The sequence below is a fragment of the Ammospiza nelsoni genome, chromosome 1 (assembly GCF_027579445.1).
Source record: "Ammospiza nelsoni isolate bAmmNel1 chromosome 1, bAmmNel1.pri, whole genome shotgun sequence".
Lineage (NCBI taxonomy): Eukaryota > Metazoa > Chordata > Aves > Passeriformes > Passerellidae > Ammospiza > Ammospiza nelsoni.
In genome coordinates, this window is record NC_080633.1 from 60369659 (window position 1) to 60387906 (window position 18248).

General features: G+C 44.4%; 1 protein-coding gene across 1 annotated transcript in view; it reads right to left on the minus strand.

Moving 5' to 3' along the window:
• SALL3 (spalt like transcription factor 3) overlaps positions 1-11623 on the minus strand; it is a 23544-nt gene extending 11921 nt beyond the window's left edge. The window contains exon 1 of the mRNA XM_059489111.1: positions 11545-11623. Within this exon, the coding sequence (XP_059345094.1) occupies positions 11545-11623 (79 nt within the window). The remainder of the gene's footprint in view (positions 1-11544) is intronic.
• Positions 11624-18248: the final 6625 nt, after the last annotated feature.

Below are 18248 nucleotides of genomic sequence, written 5' to 3' on the forward strand. Positions count from 1 at the left end.
GAACTAAGACAACTCAAACAAACCCTTATTTACATTACAGATTTGCACTTTAAAAATCAGGGAGACAGATCCCCTGGTCCTTGCTCAGAATCCGTGGAATGCCCTGGTTGGTAGTACCGACCATGCAGAGAGAGATGTCGTTTCTCCAAAGGCTTTAATTGGGAACATTTTCCAGTGCTTATTTCCAAACATTGGCAGGCCAAGTAACAGTTGTGTGCTGTTGTTGTTATGGTTATGATTATTATTACAGCTAGTACTTCAAATATTGCTACTAAGTGATTGCAAAGGAGGATTGATCCTTAAAGAAGCTGCTAACTGTGTAGCTCCCCTTCCAGCTTTTATCTATATATCGGTATTTTTTTGTTGAAGGAGAGCTTTTTCTAAACAAACCTCGCACAAAAGGTTTCAGTAATTAGTGATGGATTCAGGCAATATAGCCATTCAAATATGGCTGTGCTCTGATCTAGAATGAGCTGATCAAACACTAGAAAGCTAATTATTTCAGACACTGTATAGTGATCACTAAGCCCAAATGTGAACATCTACAACCAAAACAGGTATTATTTTGTGCATTGGAAGACAGTCTCATGATCTCCATGTATCAAAGCAAGTACATATAACACGTGAGCTTTCCAAAGCAACCTTAACTACTGGTGCCCACCACCAGGAGGTATCGATGTGGACCTGTTCAGCATTTCAAAATAATAAGCAGGCTAGTGTAGTTGTTCTCAAAGAAACAGCAGTTTGCATTTGAAATATAATTTGTGAAAAAGTATGTAAGGAATGCAGCAATGTAGTTATTTCTTGGATAATCAGTGCTCAGCTCTGCTCTCAATGAAATAAATGGTTAGTTTTGTGCTGTCTCAGGGGGACCAGGCTCCTGCTTGTACAAAGTGGGGACTCACAGCTCTGCTTCCCTCAACTCCCATACCTTAAAAATAGTGATAATACTTTTCAAATGACTGATCCAAGTTCATTCACCTCATCATCTATCTGCCTTGAAATGGTTAAGGGCTCTTTTAGAAAAATATTTCAAATAGTGCCAAAGTGCTGCCAGGGGTTTTCTTCCCTCCAGTTCAACCTCAAACTAGACATACTACGAATCTCATCACAGCACTTTCCATTTCAGATAAATTATTCTGGTTTAAAAAACAAAAAATCAAACAAATCTCTCTCAAAGCTTCACTTCCTTGGACAGGCAGGCAAGCAGGTGACACAAATGGCATGAAAGTAAATGCTGCTTTGCCATGGGTGATGGCACTTTCCTGCACAGCACACTGAGGCTACTAAGATGCTTCACAGAATGACAGCCTGTGGTCTCAATCCAACAAGTCCTACTCAAAGGAGTAGCCTTTACTCACATCTGAAACAGTGCTGAATTTAATAGGATTGAAAGAGTACAAACTAGCCATGCAAACAAGCGCTTCCGAGGGTAAAACAAGAAAGACTAAAAATAACAACTGATAAATATTTTGAAATATATACCTGTACTGGACAAATGGGCATTGCCTCCGTATTTCACAAATGCAATTTCTAATATCCCTTTCAGTAGTATGTACTGATATGAAAGCACTAAGGCACTGTATTTGTTGTTGCTTTTGAAGTGTAAGTCCTCACTGAATTCAACAGGGAGTAACGCTTAAAAGCATTCTACATGAAAGGCTGGTTTTGATTCTTTGTTAAAACTCAGTCACTTTATGAATGACAGAAATCTATACCAAAATTTAATCACTAATTCAGAATATTAAAAATTTTAAATGCTAAAATATTAAGCTACAAATTAACTTTGGTTTCTTAATCACAGAATATGTCTATTGCAGGAAAACATAGAATTTTTCCACACTTATTTATGCATTATAGCTTGTTTTCACTTTCTGATGTATTACAAAGTGATAGAATTTGTTAGGTAGTGAAAAACTTAATCTCTTTCCTTTAAATTTCCTGAAGAGAAACAATAATTTTTGTTATTAAAGTGAGGATATGATACAGCAAAAATTTTCAAGGACTTTGGCAGAATTAAACAAGCACTTGCTTAATCTTACAGATATGGGTTGAATTTTGCAGTTCTTAGTTACACAAAAGGTGTTGAATGGGAGTTTTGTCAAGCAGTCAGGATCTCAGCCACTAATAACCTCTCAGTTATTTTCTTTTTCTCATTAGTAGTCTAACAGCTAACACACTAATCTGAAGCTGCTATGGGATGCAAGATGAATTACAGCACATCAAGCTTCCCCTGTGAAAGCAGGTTAAAAATCTCAGGCAGCATCTCTCAGATGCCACCCGGGCCGAGCTCCTGAGCAGGTACCAGCCCATGGGGCCACTGCAGTTCCAGCAGCGCTGGCGCTTTGCACCACCGAGCTCTGGCCCCAAAATCAGCCCACAGCAATTCAAACAAAGGCATTTCGAGAAAGGCACTTTAGGGTGGTGATACCTGAAGCCATTCAGGTGCTCTGGTGACTCAGTAAGGGAGGTGCAAGGAGCTGATGCCAGGAGGCTTTGCTCTGCGCCCCAGACTAAGTGTACACACCAAACACTTTTTGGGCAGGAGCAAGGAGATGGTGTTAGCCTGTTCCTCAGTGCCCAAGGAGAAGGGAGATGGCTCAAAGGGTGCCATGGCTCCTTTAGTCACCTTTGGGAAATCTGCAGAGCTAAGAAAAAAAAGTCCCTTCAAACGTGCATCCAACAACTGCTGATTACACACACAGAGGATTTGTAAGCCTGGCTTTAGTAATTCTGAATTTTTATTGCTGGCATAGATCTTTCTCGTCTGCCTGAGAGGTGAGCTTCTTACATGATGTGAAGGGAAAATATAACGAATGGGTGCTTCAAAAATGTTGCTATTTACTTTTGTGAAACAGACTGAAATTAAGCATCACATGCTAGTCAGGTCAAGTCTTAAAATGTATGCTGGTTATTAAATGCCCCCTTTCTTAGGACTAACTGCTTCCAGTGTGGAAAAAGCCCCAAGCAAATATTGAGTTTAATTTTTGCTCCAGAATCTTTTCCTTTTGTCCCATCTTAAATCAGTTCTAGTTCCACACAAGTAAATTAGCTTAAAAGAGCCTTTTCAATGATATTAAATAAGGACTGTTACAATAAAATTATCTCTGATTATTCAGTATTTTGTTTTTCTGTTATTCTATGTCATGATTTACTTGGGTAAAATCAAGCAAGAGAATCAATGTTTCGTTAAGCTTGTGCATATTCTAAATTGCTGATACCTTCCTGAAACATTCAAACAAATAGGAATCCAACAAATGTGGGAGTGAAATATTTTCTGAAGCTTCTTTTTAGACTATAGACAATAATGCAAATGAAAACATGAAAGAGTGTTGTATAAATTACTATTTTTTCTACATTCAGAGCTCTCTAATGGAGAGTTAATTAATATTTTCTAAATGTAGTAATTTCTTTCAGGAAAATAAAAAATCACTGAGAAACAGTGTAAAAACTGTGAAAAAGTTTCAGAAAAAATGCATATGTTAGCATCAACTGAATCTAAAATGTCTGCTAACTATAAAGACAGATGTATAAAATGCTCTCACATGCAAATCCAATAATCATTTCAAAGTGCAACTCACAGCCTTTTGTATATTTAAACAAGCATTATTATAAACAAAACTCTGAGCCTAGTGCACTGATACAGGACAATTATCCTATCATCAGAATACTTATTTTTCCCCAAGCACAGATTAAATATAGCAACAACATATACTAAAAAAAAAAAACCCCATAAATTTATTTTAAAATTATTTTAATTTGGAAACAGTAGTCTTGTAGCAACATATTGATTCTGGAGAAGAACGGTACTACTTTTGCCTTAGCTCTATCATCTCTTACAATTGACGGAGCTGTTAAAGAAAATTTTCTTAAATTGTTAGAACACGTTTATTTTCTTGCAAATTAATTCTTTTTAACTCTTTATGATAGCTTTGAATCCCATAAAGAAAGATGAATTATCACATACTGAGCCCAAGCTGTGAAACAGGAGGAGACAAATAGAGACCCCTACTGTGTTTAACAATGTAGAAGAAATTCCAGACTCAAAAGAAAAATTTTCTGTCCTTTTTCTCAGCCCACAAAAGCTGTTAGCACGGCTTTGAACAGTGGAGGGCACTCTTGCTATGCAAAACCCGGCGCTGACCGGGCACACTCGGTTAGATCGTTCTGTAGCCTGAATCTCAGAATTTGTTGAGTAACAGCCACCTGTGGCACAGGCACTAGCTGTACTCTGGTTAAAAACATTTGCAGTTTCTAATCTGTGCAGCGAAGCACTTCACTTTATCAAACACTGGGGCCTTTCTCTGTGGACGCAGATGTAGAACAGATGCAAGCTTCACAAATTGTTTGTAATATCTGTGCAAGATATCATATTAAATAAGACCTGTGCTATGTTTTCCAAAGTCATATATACAGCTACTCGGTTGGCTGTTATGGCATAGGTACAATAATTTCAAAATTCGTGCACAAATAATGTGGGTGTCTGTGGGAATTAAGTTTATTTGGAATGTATCAAGTTTTATTGAGAATCCTAAAAAAAAAAATAAAATCGAGGTAAATACTTCTAACACAGCTGATATGAAAAATAAAAAATTGAAAAACCAAACCAAATAAACTAGAAGAAAGAGGGGGATTCTGCATCTGATTCATAGAGATTCTGCATTGCTCTCCTTGGAAAGTGCATAATTAAGTACATCCTAAACTACACAACTCTTAACACCCTGCATGAATTAATGAAGCCAATCACTTTTTGAGCAAGCACAGAAAGGAAGACAAATTTGGTTTTGGAGGCTTGCAAGACAAGGAGCTGATGTGAGGACCAAATCCTGCATCTACTAAATATCTCAAAACTGAATTTACAAGTTCCGGACTCCTTTGAGTAAAATTACTCACAGCCAGGAGTACTTGAAAGTGCAAACCTGGCGCAGTTCAATGCCAGTTGTGCAGCTCAGTCATTCTGGTCCTTCACCATTCCATACACTGCAGTACTGCCCAGGATAGCAAAGCCATAATGATCTGGACAAATCCTTTAGCTTTCATCATTTCCAGCTTTGGGGTCATTAGTGCATCAGCAAATTCATAAATGAAAGCTATGGAATGGCACCAGGAGAAGGGGTCTCCTGATACCCTGAATGACGAGTCGGTTTTGATTATCCGGAACAAAAATACGGCAAAACCTGCAGGGTTAATTAAGCAGCTCAAGATGCTGGGCTTCACAAAAGAAAACCTTTTTCCTACTTTAAGGACTGTAAACACTTATGCTGAACTAGATGGGCATTTGATAAGCTGTACAGCATGTAGCAAACTCCGAGGGATCTCTAGTTAACACTCAAATTTAGTGTTAACACTTAACAGAACAGTGGTAAGCCGCGCTGCCAAGGTCAACCGCACAGATGTACTAATTGTATTATGAGCTTGACATCTAGCGGCCACCCCTGGCAGGGCAAAGCAGGCAAAGGTTAAATCAGCAAGCCTTGTCAGAGCACTTCTAACTACCCACCCTCGGGGAGAGGAGACCTGGGAGAGCTTTCCGGCGCTCCCGGTCCCACCTCCCTCCGGGCCGGCATTCCCGGGCCTGCATTCCCGGGCCTGCATTCCCGGGCCGGCGTTCCCGGGCCGGCGCTCCCGGGCCTGGGTTCCCGCCGTGCGAGCCGGCGGGCAGCGCCCACCTGCGCCCGGCCCCGGCCTCCCTCCGTCCCTCCCTGCCTGGCTCCCGAGTTTGGGAATACCTCCGGCGCTCCTTCTGCTGCCCGTGATGGCTTTCGGATTGCCGGGGGAGGAGGGGAGAGTGATGAAACTGGGGGTGCGGGGGCAGGAACGCGCCACACGCGTTTGAGGTGTGGGCCCTTCTGAAATGCTTGTTGCCGCTTTCAGTGTTAGAAAGTGGCAAATAAGCCTTTCAGAAGGGCTTTTTGTAAAGGTCTAGTTTACACTGTAATGATAAATACTGTTCAAGTGTGCTCGCTTTTTTGCACCCTAAATATAGCAAGGAAATAATAAAGCCCCCTCTCTTTAATCCTCTATCTCTTCACGTTTTAGCTCAAAATAAACAGATTTTTCAGTGTTGCATTAAGGTTTTCTATCACCCTTAAAAACATCTATCGTTCTGGCTTTCATGGTTTTGAAGGGTTTTTCCTTGATAAGAAGAAACATTCTCTAGTCTAACAGCACTATAACTGAACTAGCTCCTGAAAGTACATTTTGGCCTAAATTCCCTTTTTTGAATTAATGGACAACCTTCACTACATTTAGTAGGAAATTTTAAGAATGTAAAAGAAGCGGGATTGACATTGATATATAAAATTCAATATGAATGTACTGCTAGAACGAGATTTACTAGTGCTTCCTCTGGGAAAAAATAAATGTAGATGATTACTCTCATTTTACAAATACAATACAATAAAATAAATTATTTTTATATACTTTATTGCAGAAACTGTGTCAGTACTTAACTATTTTAATGTCATGCCTGACCTGGTTTATTATCAGCAAAAGTGATTGACTCATGCCCTGGCTGCTGGATAGTCAACAGATATGCTTGTCTATGTTTGGCAGACAACAAATCAAATGAAGGAGAGATATCAGGAAAATCTTCCCAGGACTCAGACTATTTTTCAAATGGCACTAATAGTCTTTATTAATTAGTTTATTTTTAAACTTTTTCTAATGCAATATGTGTTTTGAATTGTAGCTTTTTCTCTGTCTTAGGCAAGGAAAAGTAATTTTCAACAGCTAAATGTGTGCATATTAATAGCTTAATTACACAGAATTTAAACAAACACCTTTCAAAATTTCCTCCCTCTCACTCTGAAAAAAGTGTCTTAGTGTCTGCCTCAGGAGATGGTAAGACTTCAAGACCAGAATCACTAGATAAAATCTGACCCAGTTTTGTCTACTTCCATTGTTATACATATATCAGCAAATTGGCCGTTTGCTGTAATTTCCTTATTATTGCAAATATTTTTCTATGGCCAACGCAATTCAGTGCAGAGTATTTTTAAAATTATACAAACACAGATGTTACATAGCTTGAACGTGAAGTCTCTACTGTAATGGCAAAAGTATTTATATAAAGTTTCAATTACCATTTCCAATCAAAGGGACAGTTTATAGCCGTACTAATTTGGCCTTTATTTTTCAAAACAAAAAGCCTTCTCTTACACTTGCCTCAGAACAAACATTTGCAAAAATCACATAAGTTTTATGTTTGCTGACGGCTGCTTGTGACTTTGCAAGTTTGAAATGCAGCAGTGTCTAAGCAGCAGAGAATAGCTCAATTTCATACGGAGGAATGTCCCCCCAACATTTGTTTTAAGCCTCCCTATATGCAGATGGAGTGACCACACTTGCATGAGGCTGACTGCTACATACTGAGCTGAGTCTTTGCTGTAGCTGAGCCTGTGTGTCTGTGGACATACTCCAGAAGAATATTAAGTGCAGTCACCAAACTGCCCAAAACTGCACAGCCCATTCCCACTTTGCCAAGATGAAATAGATCAATTAGTTTAGACTATACTGTACGTATTGAAGAATGGGAGAAAAAAGAGGTCCAATATTTTAAAAAATGACTGAAAAAGGCACATTAGGAAACTCTTTTTACACAGTTCACTACAAGGTATCCCTTCCACCTCAGGCTAAACAATAATACATCTTTGCCAGAAACTTCACATGAAGAAGTCCAAAGCACCATTTGTCATCACTCTTACAAGAACCTCACTTGCACACTATAGGAATCACTTTTCAGCACAAAAAAAACCAAAAAAAAAACCCAACCAAAAATCCAATCAAAATAATAATAAGTTAAAAAAACTGAACAAAGCACTCACAAACAAACAAAATACTTTCTATTATCCCTCCCTTAAAAATACAAATGCTATGTCTATGGTTTAATTTTAAAATTAAATGGAGCTGAAGAATGTTTATTTTATCTACAATTCTGATTCATTTGTAATCTGTTGAATTAAGCAAGTGTATTAGAAATGTAATTCCAACTATTACAATGCGTTACATTTACTGAGAAACTGAGATTATTGTATTCTACAGGCAGTCATCTGAGTCCTGCTGCTGCTGTTTTTAAATTATTTCCAGCAGATCTTCTCATTTAGCAACCTCAAATTGTGGGGGTTTTAATACATATTTTTTGTTCACTCTTCTACAGTGCAATTACTCAAGAAATATATGGCCATCAGCTGCTTGTTAACATTTCTTTTCAAAATTATTTAAAAATATATTTTTAGCATTTCACTTTTGATTAACAATTTCAAACAATTTCGAGTGTATATCTGTAGTTGATGACAAACTAATTGTCTTCAGATTTCCAACAGTTTCTCACCACCATGACAATGTCCTGTTTGAATGCAATTTTGTTATGCTGTAACCCAAGCTGGCTATAAAATTATTTGTTTAGATTCTAAAACTTTTGTGATAACATTAGCATTAAAGTTCTGCTGTGACCAGTCAACTTAAAACCCGGCCTAATGTCTGTCTCCCAACCTGCACCCCAGACTTCTATGTTTCTCCCTGTTGCTATGGATGTCCCTTCACTGTGAGGATTACATTTATGGGACATTAATTTTTAAATGCTTCATTTTATAATATCTATTTTGAGGTGATATTAAACATGATTTCATTAAATTAATACTAAGCTTCATTTGCTTAGTCTTGCATTAACTCCTTTGGAGACAAGGAGCAAAATGAGTGAAAAGGCTACACATATGAAATAATACTGCTTAAACTGTTTGCTTTCTTAAAATGGCAAATATTCTTGAGCTGTGTGAACTATTTTTGGCCTGTTGCAAAATATACTCAGGAACTGTAGCAATATCTTGATCACAGCTGTGAACAGAAACTAAGAACACTGACTTGACAAGAAGTGTTTTAATTCATGAGATTTGGAACTCTCATTATATCTGGCCTATAAAATTGCTTTCAAGTATGGCAATCGTTAGGCTTCCTAATATAATGTGTAAATGATTTACATTACACTAATGTGCACTAGATAGCCCTCTGCTCCTGTAGCTTGTCTCTACCTTGTTCGCATTTCTCAAATGAAAGTGCAAACCCAACTTTAGCGTGTTAATTGTTAGCCATCAAGGGTTTTACTCTATTAATTAAAATATGTTTTAATAGAAGGAAACATAGTACATTTTGATAACAGCCTTCTAAGGCTGAAAAGTATTTTTACATTGTTGCATTTTAGGGCTGCTGTGAAAGCTGATTTTGTGCTATTCAGGGACCACAATAATAACGCTTTAAAATTCCTCACTGGGATGCAATGTAGTCCTTTTGATGGAAAGACTGTCTTTCTCATTCGGCAGAAATAAATCCATTCATTTGATCATGTAGTCATTGAGGGCAATACAAAACAAACCAAGTGTGAGAAATTCTATGTGATGAAGTAAACAAAACAAAACCCCCCCAAAAAGGGGAAAAAAAAAAACCATTTCCATGACAAAAAGATTCTTTGTCCTTAATCTACCCACCATATGCAAGCGTTTCTTTTTAGCATATCTCTTGTTCTAATCTCGGGTGACATGGCTACATAGATAAGATTCACAAAACAAAACAAAAACCTAGTTTAACAATTTTTTTTCAATTTATTAACTCACCAGGAGTGTCATAATGAAGTAGTGGGGTTTTATTTCCCTGTATTGAAATGGATTCAGAGCATGTAAAAGTTTATAATGCTAATGATAAATTCTTGGACCTAGAGCCCAAGCCAACAGAGATGGCCTCAACAAATCTTGCTTTCATAATAAAATACTAATTCTCATCTGCCTGTCTATATTAATTTATTTTACACGACCACAGTTTCCTAAGGAAAAAAAAATTTGAAAATGCACAGCTTTGCTTCTCCACTGTGACAGAAGGAAGCATTTCTCTGTGTGCCTGTTATTGTCAACCCAAGTGGGTTTTCCTGGAGCAGTGGCAAGAACCCCCTTAGAAGCTTTGGACAGTGTGGGACTTGCTCCCTGCCTCCCCAAACACCCTGGGAAGGAGTGGGAGGCTTAACAATTTCCCAGTCTGACAGATGTTTTAACCTTATGAAGTGGATTCACGCTGCCTTAAGCTTCAGGGCTGTAAAGTTCAGATACAATAGTCAAAATCCTCCTCAAGCTTCGACTTTGCAGCCTTTCTCTCCTCACAGATGCAACCTAAGAGTAATTATAGTTTTAAAGCAGAAGGACATTTTGTTTTCCTTTTCTAAGGGGGAGAGAGAGAGAGGAGATAATATAGTGGAGCCAGGGGCCTACACAGAAAGCAGAAAACGTTTGGGATCCTGCTTGGTCATGCAAGAAACTAAGAAATCAGTGGGCTCTATGTAAAGACGAAAAGAAAAACTTTCAAGTGGAAGCTCTCCTCAACTTAGTCCAGGAGAAGAGAGCATGGGCTGTGGTGTGCCTTTGCACTCTGCAGCGCCAGGGACTACTAAGGAAATTAAAACTAATTAAAAAAAAAAAAAAAAAGGAAAAAGGAAGAAGCCTGCAGCTTTCTATCCGAAAAGAAAATTACAGCAAAGTGGAAATAAAGCAGGATTACAGTCCAAATCTCTCCAGCTTTGGACACTTGTTCACTAGCAACCTGGCAGCCCCGATGCATAAAAGCAAGTGTGCGTGAGCCTGCGTGTGGGGAGGACGCGAGGAATGGCGGATTGGCGAGAAAATAACCCTTTCCCACTGCTTACAGCCGGCGCGACAGGGGCTGGTGGCGGTGGTGGCACTCCGTGTCACCTACCACTGATAATAATTACAGTCGCAGCAGAGCCAGGAGGCGAAGGGGGGAAGGCAGCGCAGGGGGGAAGGCTAAAAACTGCTGTTGAATCCTCTCGAAAATAATGAAACCAACTCCTGTGGCCCCGCGCACCCGAGCGGCCCTGCCCGCTCCTACCGCGGTCCCCCCCGGTGCCCCGGGGCGAGCGGGGGCAGCGCCCGGGGCAGCGCTCGCAGCATCTCCGGGCAGCGGCCGCCGTGGGGCCGCCCCGGGGCCCGGCAGCCCGCGGGACCTCCCTGGGCCCCGGGCAGGGCACCCCGGCCCCGGCCGCCCCAACTTTGCTGCCGCCGGAGGGGCGAGCGGAGCGCGGCTTCTGTCCGCTCCGAGCCTCCGCCGGGAGGGAGCAGGAGGGGGAAAAGGGGACACCCAATAACACGGAGAGAAGGAGCGCAGCGGACAGGAGGAGGAGGAGGAGGAGGCAGACGCTGCTCCGGGGCGCCCGTTCCTGCAGCTGCTCCAGCCCGGGTGAGTGGGGAGGGAGGGCCGAGCCCCGCCGCCGAGCCCAGCCGCGATCAAAGCGCTGGGAAGGCCGGGAGGTTGCTGCTGGGAGGGCTGCTTGGGCAGGGGGTGGGCTGCAGAAACTTGGCTAAACTGCGAACTTCTCAGTTCCGCTGCCTCTTCCCCCGGCTGCTCTAATTCCCATTCTCCCGCTGCAGAGTAATTGCGCTCCCATGTTCATCATCACCATAAATTCACCTATCTCCATCCGAAACACACTCACAAAAAGAGGGAGAGAGAGAGAGAGAAGGATAAAGAGGCGACGGGAGCCCTTACCGTGCTCAGAAACTACCTCTGCTTGTAGCTCTTCGTCCGATTTGAGGTGCTGGGGTTTCGCTTGCTTTCGACGAGACATGCTGCTAACTGAGCCGTCTTGACTCTGCTTTTTGCAGAGGCATCAGCGACGTGGAGGTGGCAAGGAGGGGGGAAGGAATTGGGAACGAAGGAAGGGGGTTTGGGGACTGCAAATAACTGTTCACAAATAAAAGTCGAGTTGCAAAACAAACCAAACAAACAACAGAAAAGGCAACCAACACCCTGGGGAGGGAGAAAAAAAAAAAAAAAAAAAAAAAAAAGGCAAGGCTAAGCAGCCAGCCAAACTGGGAGTGAGTGAGTGAGTGCGCGGGTGAGCGGGTGAGCGAGCGGGGGATGAGCCGGGCGGGGAGTGCGCGGGGCGGCGGGGAGTGCGCGGGGCGGCGGGCTGGGGCGGCTGCGCGCAGCGCGCATGGGGCTCAGTAATTATGATTGTGAATAATGCATGGCGATTAATGGTGCTGGGGGCGAGCGCGGATTGGCGCGGCTCCAGCGGACTCAGGCTGCATATGTAAATGAAGGATGGGGCTCCGCAATTAGCCGCTTCGCTCCGCCAAATGATGCGTCTCCCCGGCACCGGCAGCGCCGCCTGCGAGAGGCACCGACCGCGTCGGTGGCGGCGGCAGCGGCAGCAGCGGCGGCAGCAGCGAAGCACACACGCACCACGCAGGAGGGAATCTGTTTTGCACACACTTTACACAACATATGTGCAAGGTTCACGTGTTGGGAAAGGTCACGATCTTCGCTTTTCTGTCTGTCGTGCTTTCTTCCCCCCCCCGTCTCCCAGTTTGTTTTGCTCTGCTTTCTGCTTTTTCCCCCCCTTTTCTTTCTTCACATCACTCTGTGTCCTCTGCTCTCTCGGTCTCGCTTTCCCCAGAAGTTGGGCTGCAAGGCATCTGATTTCTGTGTGTGAGTAATTTCTTCCCAGGAGGAAAAGAAACTTTTGTGTATGCCTTTTCCTTTTCTTTTCGGTGTGCTTTCTTTTTCGGCGTTGTACTGCTCTTTCGCCTTGATCTTCACATGCTTCTCTTTAGCTCTTCCTCCATCCTGTCTCCTTTCCCGTCGCTCTTTCTGTCTCCCCTTCCCGGCTGACTTTTGTTCTCTCCGCTCTCGAAAGCGCACGCACGCACAAGCAGAAGACCTTGGGCAGTTTTGTCTTTCACCTCTCCTTCCTTCTTCTTTGTCTTGCAGCTTCTTTCTCCAAGCAGACTCCCCGTTGGTGGTGGTGGTCACTTCCTGTTGTCCATTGGTAGGAAGTTTTTTTTTCTTTCTCCCTCTCTCTCTCAGGTTGTAATGACTTTTTGTGACACTCCTCACCCTTCCGCCCACCCACCCCCCCGGCTCAGCCGTGTGTCCTGTTAGCTAATGACAGCGGGCTCGCGTGTGCGCCGATGAGCAAGTCCTTGGTCTCCAGCAAATAGTACGGATCGTCTCCCAGTTTTGGGGGGTGGGGGTGGCTGTTGTTGTTGTCGCCGGGCGACCCCCCTCCCCTGCCTTGCCTCGTTCTCAGCGGCGCCGCCAGCTGCTCCCTGCGCGGCGGCTCCGCCGGTCGCTCGCCTCCGCTCCGTGCCAAGGAGCGCTGCGCGCACCGCGGCCGCTCTTGATTTCGGGCAGATAAACTTTCAAGTTTGGGAGCGGAGCGGGTCACACGGCAGCTCCTCCTACTCTCCTCCTCCTCCTCCGCCTCCTGGGCCGCGCTGCCGGGGCTGCCGCCGGGGCTGCCCCCAGCCCCGCAGCCCGATCCGCTCCCCGCCGCCGCCGAGCCTCCCTCTCCGCACGCACTTTCCCAACAGCGGCTTTTCTCCCAGGCCCCCCCTTTTTTTTGTAAAAGTGAGGGGGGTGGGGTGGGGAGAGACTTCCCTCCCCGCCACCCCCCGCTTTCCACTCTTATCGCATTTCAAGTTGCCGGGGAGCCGGGCCGAGTCTCCCCCGCCCGTCCCGCCACTCGTGTCCCTCCCGCCCCGTCCGTCCCCCGGGAGGCGGGCGGCCCCTCCGCCCGCAGCGCCTCCGTCTCTCCCCGGCCCCGCCACAAGTTGCCGCTTCCCGCGGCCGTGCCTGCCCGCCTCCCCCGGGCCGGGGCGGGTGCGGAGCGCGGCCAGCCGCTCCCATGGCAGCCAGCCGCCGCTAGGATGTACCCCACCGTCGCCGATGGCCGCCGCGCCGCGCAGGGCCCGCAGTGCGCGCACTGTCCTGCCCGCGGCTCCGCGCTCTGCGTGCGCGCTTTCGGGGCGGGGGGGGTCCTTCGGCGGCTCCTGCGGTCACCTCCACCGTCTTGTTTTGCTTTCTTTTTATTTTTTCTTTCTTTCCTTCTTTCCTTCTTTCTTTCTTTCTTTCTTTCTTGTTTTTTTTTTTTTTTTTTTTTTTTTTAATATGTTTGTCGCGACCCGGCCCCGCCGACCCCCGCCCGGTGCCGCGCTCGGCGGAGCGGCCCCGGCGCCGGCCCTTGCAGGGGCGCGGAGGCGCAGCCCACCTTGCCGGCCCTGGAGGGAGGCGCGCAGCTCCGCGCATGGGGCAGAGGATCAGTGAAAGGGATTTCCTCCTAATACCCCCACCCCAGCCCGTGTAATCCAGCCCTAGTCCTTAAAACACACTAACCCCGGCTTCTTTGGGAGCCTTCTCTGTGTAAACTTTCCCTGCTGATAGCTCCCTTTATCTCGTGAGCTCTGATACCCTGTCTCTGGGCTTTCGGTTTATTCCCCGCTTTTATGTTGGTAGGCAAACCAAATAAAGTTAGAGGCGACAGTTTAGGCCACTCCGGGTAGTTTGCTGGCATGCACAACATCCGCGACTTCTGTGGGGCAGGTATTCGTTAGAAACGGGCATGACCCCTGAGGGAAAGAACGCTGAAACGCCAAATCAATGCTTTTTGGTATTAGACGACTGTACTTTTCTGTCTATCGTTTGGGGAGATGTGCACACGACACTCCTTGCAATGATTTCCCGCTTCACAACTAAAAAACTTGTTTACTGCCTATAAATTCTAGTGCATCTTCTTCCCGTGCATCCTTCCTTGCTGAAAGTTTTGTCGCACTAAGAGTGTTTCGTTTAAAACATCTGGAGACAATGGTGATGGTTGAAATATGATGCAATTTTCTAATATGAAGTAGGAGGGTACGAGCCCATTAATTGAGCATGGGTTTTTTCCGACAGAAGTAGGGATTTACTGCACCCGACTCACACGAATAGCACATGGTGCGTGTGTGTGTATGCGCTGCGTTAGTCTGTAGGCAGAGTGCAGGTGAAAGCGAGCATCTGAGGGCGTTCGGGTAACCCGCAGCACCGCAGCTGTGAGTAGGGAGCTGGAGATGGGACTTCTTCTTCAAAAACAGAGAGGGACATTCTCCCCGACTTTTTTAGGTGAGGAGGCTTAGCAAGTGCTCTCTTTGGCTGAGATATTTGTCTGGAATGAGTGAGGACTCACTTTCCCCTCGCCCAGACATTTCCCCCCACAATTGCTGTAGTACCTGAAATGTGTCAGTTTTCATCCAGTCATCTTTTGAAAAGATTTGTTGCTGTTGGTGAGGCAACATTCCCCACCCCCCCTCACCACCCATCCCCCAAAACTTTGGCGTTTTCTATTGCTCGGCGCCTGGTAGTTCCCTCAGCAGCAGACGATTTCCAGAAGAACGTTTAAAAGTGCGATGTGAAGGATGGGGAGGGGAAAAAAGGCAGCTCCTTGGCAGCGTTATAAACACAAAACTTCGTCCTATATAAAATTAAAATGATTGAAAATTAATATGATTTTGCGGAACGTGAGAGAATCTTTAAGTGGAAAATTAAATAATCCCGTCTTTAATATTTAATGAACAATGGAGAGCACAACAGGCGAGAAAGGCATAATTACCAGATTTGTATCTCTTGACATTAACATATTCTAGGGTTACAAGTGATACATTTTATGGTTTTCTTTTCCCTTACGCCCCTCGCCTTCCCGTGTTTTCTCGGGGCGAGCGAGCCGGCCGCGCAGCGCGGGGTTGCGGCGCCGGGTGCGGGTGCGCGGAGCGGCGCGAAGCGGAGCGGGGCGGGCGCGGTGCCGGCCGGAGCGGGGCTGGGGCCCGGCAGCGCAGGCACCCGGCAAGCACCGCCGGGGACAACTTGCTGCGCCACCTGAGCGGAAAGCCCCGCCAGTGTAGCGGGCTCGGGAGGCGAGCGGAAAGTTACGGAGTGATCGCGTCTCCTGCGGTCCCTTCCTCCTCCCTCGCTCCCCACTACACCGCAAAGTTTTCCACGGACCTTTTAATTAATCTTCTGGAGTCGGGGGCGAAAAAAAAAAAAGTAATGATGCGTTCGCTGTAGTTGGGCTGCGAAAAACCACGGCCACTAGAGCTGGTGGGGCGGGGGGGAAGGGGATGGGATCTCTGAGCCGCGTAAATCTCTGCGCACCCACACAGGTAGGAGCGCGGAGCGCGGCCGCGGGGCCGGCAGTCACGCGTGTTCCCACTCAAACAGCGCCCGCTCGCTTCTCCCTCGCCGCGACTTGTGGGTCCGCCGAAATACTTTGCTAGTGATGGGACACAAAAGTGGGTTTTTTCCCCTCCGTAATTAAATCTAATTTGTTAATTGTTTTCTTCTTTTGCGATGTTGCTTTCATTGTCAGGAGCGGGACGTTATTATTCTGCCTGCTTAATAATGTCATTTACCTACCAGTACTTCATTTTTCACATTAACGCGACGCCTAGTTATACTTTTGCTTTAATTTTTATCCTTATTCGGAGTTCATAAAAACCATCAGAAAGCTTATCTACAAGACTTACTCTACAAAGAGCATATAAGTAGTTCTGTCTACACTTACGCTTTATACGAGGTTGTTGTTCTTAAACTGTCAAAGTTACAAACGTGCGGATAAGATGGATCTGACATTTTGTGCAATCCATCTACCGTCTTTTAAAGTTATTATTTTGCTCAGCAACTTTATTCGAAGGGGCATGCAATTATTTGTGCTTTATTTTCTGTCATCTCCTACTCTTCCTGGCAGGCTGAAGTATCTTCTTCCCATCTCCTTTCCACACCACAACTTTTGTTTGAGGACCCTGGGGTTAAATTCAGCAAGAATTTTTTCTTTTAAAGCTGCAACAACTGACCAGTAATTCGTTCTCACGTGAGCAAAGATATTACCATACTAATATTATTATTGGTAAGAAGAGGTAATTGATAACACCACCTGCCACTCTGCAGCAATCATGATGATAAATGTTTCCATCAGAGGGAAATCTGTGCTTGGTCTACCACAGCCTAACCCAAACAGCATGTCAAATGTCAATTATAAAGATGTTTCTTTTCTATTACAATTTTTTTTTTTTTTGTGGAAAGCAGCTAGCCCCAAAACAAGATTCATAGAACCAGTCTACAGCAAATCTTTGCTAAACGTTTTGACTTAAACATTTAAGTTACTTTTCCTTTTATTTAATACTTGGGTCTTTAATACACCCTTGGGTCTAAATAAACATTGATTCATATACACAAAAGCTTATGTTCACAAGTAGCAAACTCCAATTACCACCCACTTCCGTTCCTTAACCTAACAGCTGATAATTTAACCAAGAATTTAAAATACTTTGTGGAACATTTGTAATACACATCGTTGGGGGAACATTACAAAGACAATACACATTAAAGCTCATACATATATGTCATTCACACCTATAGATGCATAGGCGCTGTATATATTAAGCCCCTGTATTTGTACTGCAACACTTCTGTCAGTGCATACTCCAGGAAGTGCATGTAGGAATGCAGCATGCATGTAAAATAAGTGGGCTTAGCCCCTTTGCAAAAATCTGCATGCTTCTGAAAAATACAAGTGAGATGAATACGTATCTCTCTCTCTCTCTCTGTATATATATATACTGCAGGCACACACACAAATAAACAATGTTACATTGTCTACTAATTCTAGCTATATAAATAGTGTCGGCAGGTACAAAAACTTTCATTGCCTTGGTTACAGATATGCTCAGAAGATTATTATTAGTTTGTATTAATAGATGCAGGCCTCAAAAGACGAAATCAGCTATTGATAATTGCAAGAAGTATACAGCAGCTACTGTATCGATCGGCTTGTCCCTTATTCCCCTGGTATAGGAGAGATAAGAAGACACACTCTTTAGTGCAATATAATTTCTTTTGACCTATCTGCTTGCTACAGACTTATGATGAATAGCCAGAGTGGTTAAAGTCCTTTATCACGAAAGTTACCCCTTGATATAATATTGATTCTTTATAACTAGCTCCAAACACAAAAATCAAACTGTCCACTTGACCATCATCATCATCAATATCATCACAAAGGCTCTGGAATAAAGATCAGCACAGGACTGAAAACGCTTTCTATAATCTGCCCACCTAATCTTTATTTGCTGATGATGAAAAGGTGTGTGTGTGTGTGTGTGTGTGTGCGTACACGCCGCGGGGGCGGGGGCGAGCGGAACAGGGAATGTCATCTGAACAAATAATAATTAAAAAACCCCTTAGCTTCAGAAAAAGATCGTTCGGCCGCCTTCAAAAGAAACCAACTGATGACCACCGAAGTTAATGATCACGCTTCGAAGCCCCGCTCTGCTGGAGAAGGGGATTCAAGTGCGGAGAAGGCCCCGGTGATATTATACTGAGGTGCCCCCTCCGCCCCCCAGCGAAGCGGTCTGCGGTGAATACAGAGAGTTATGTAAGCA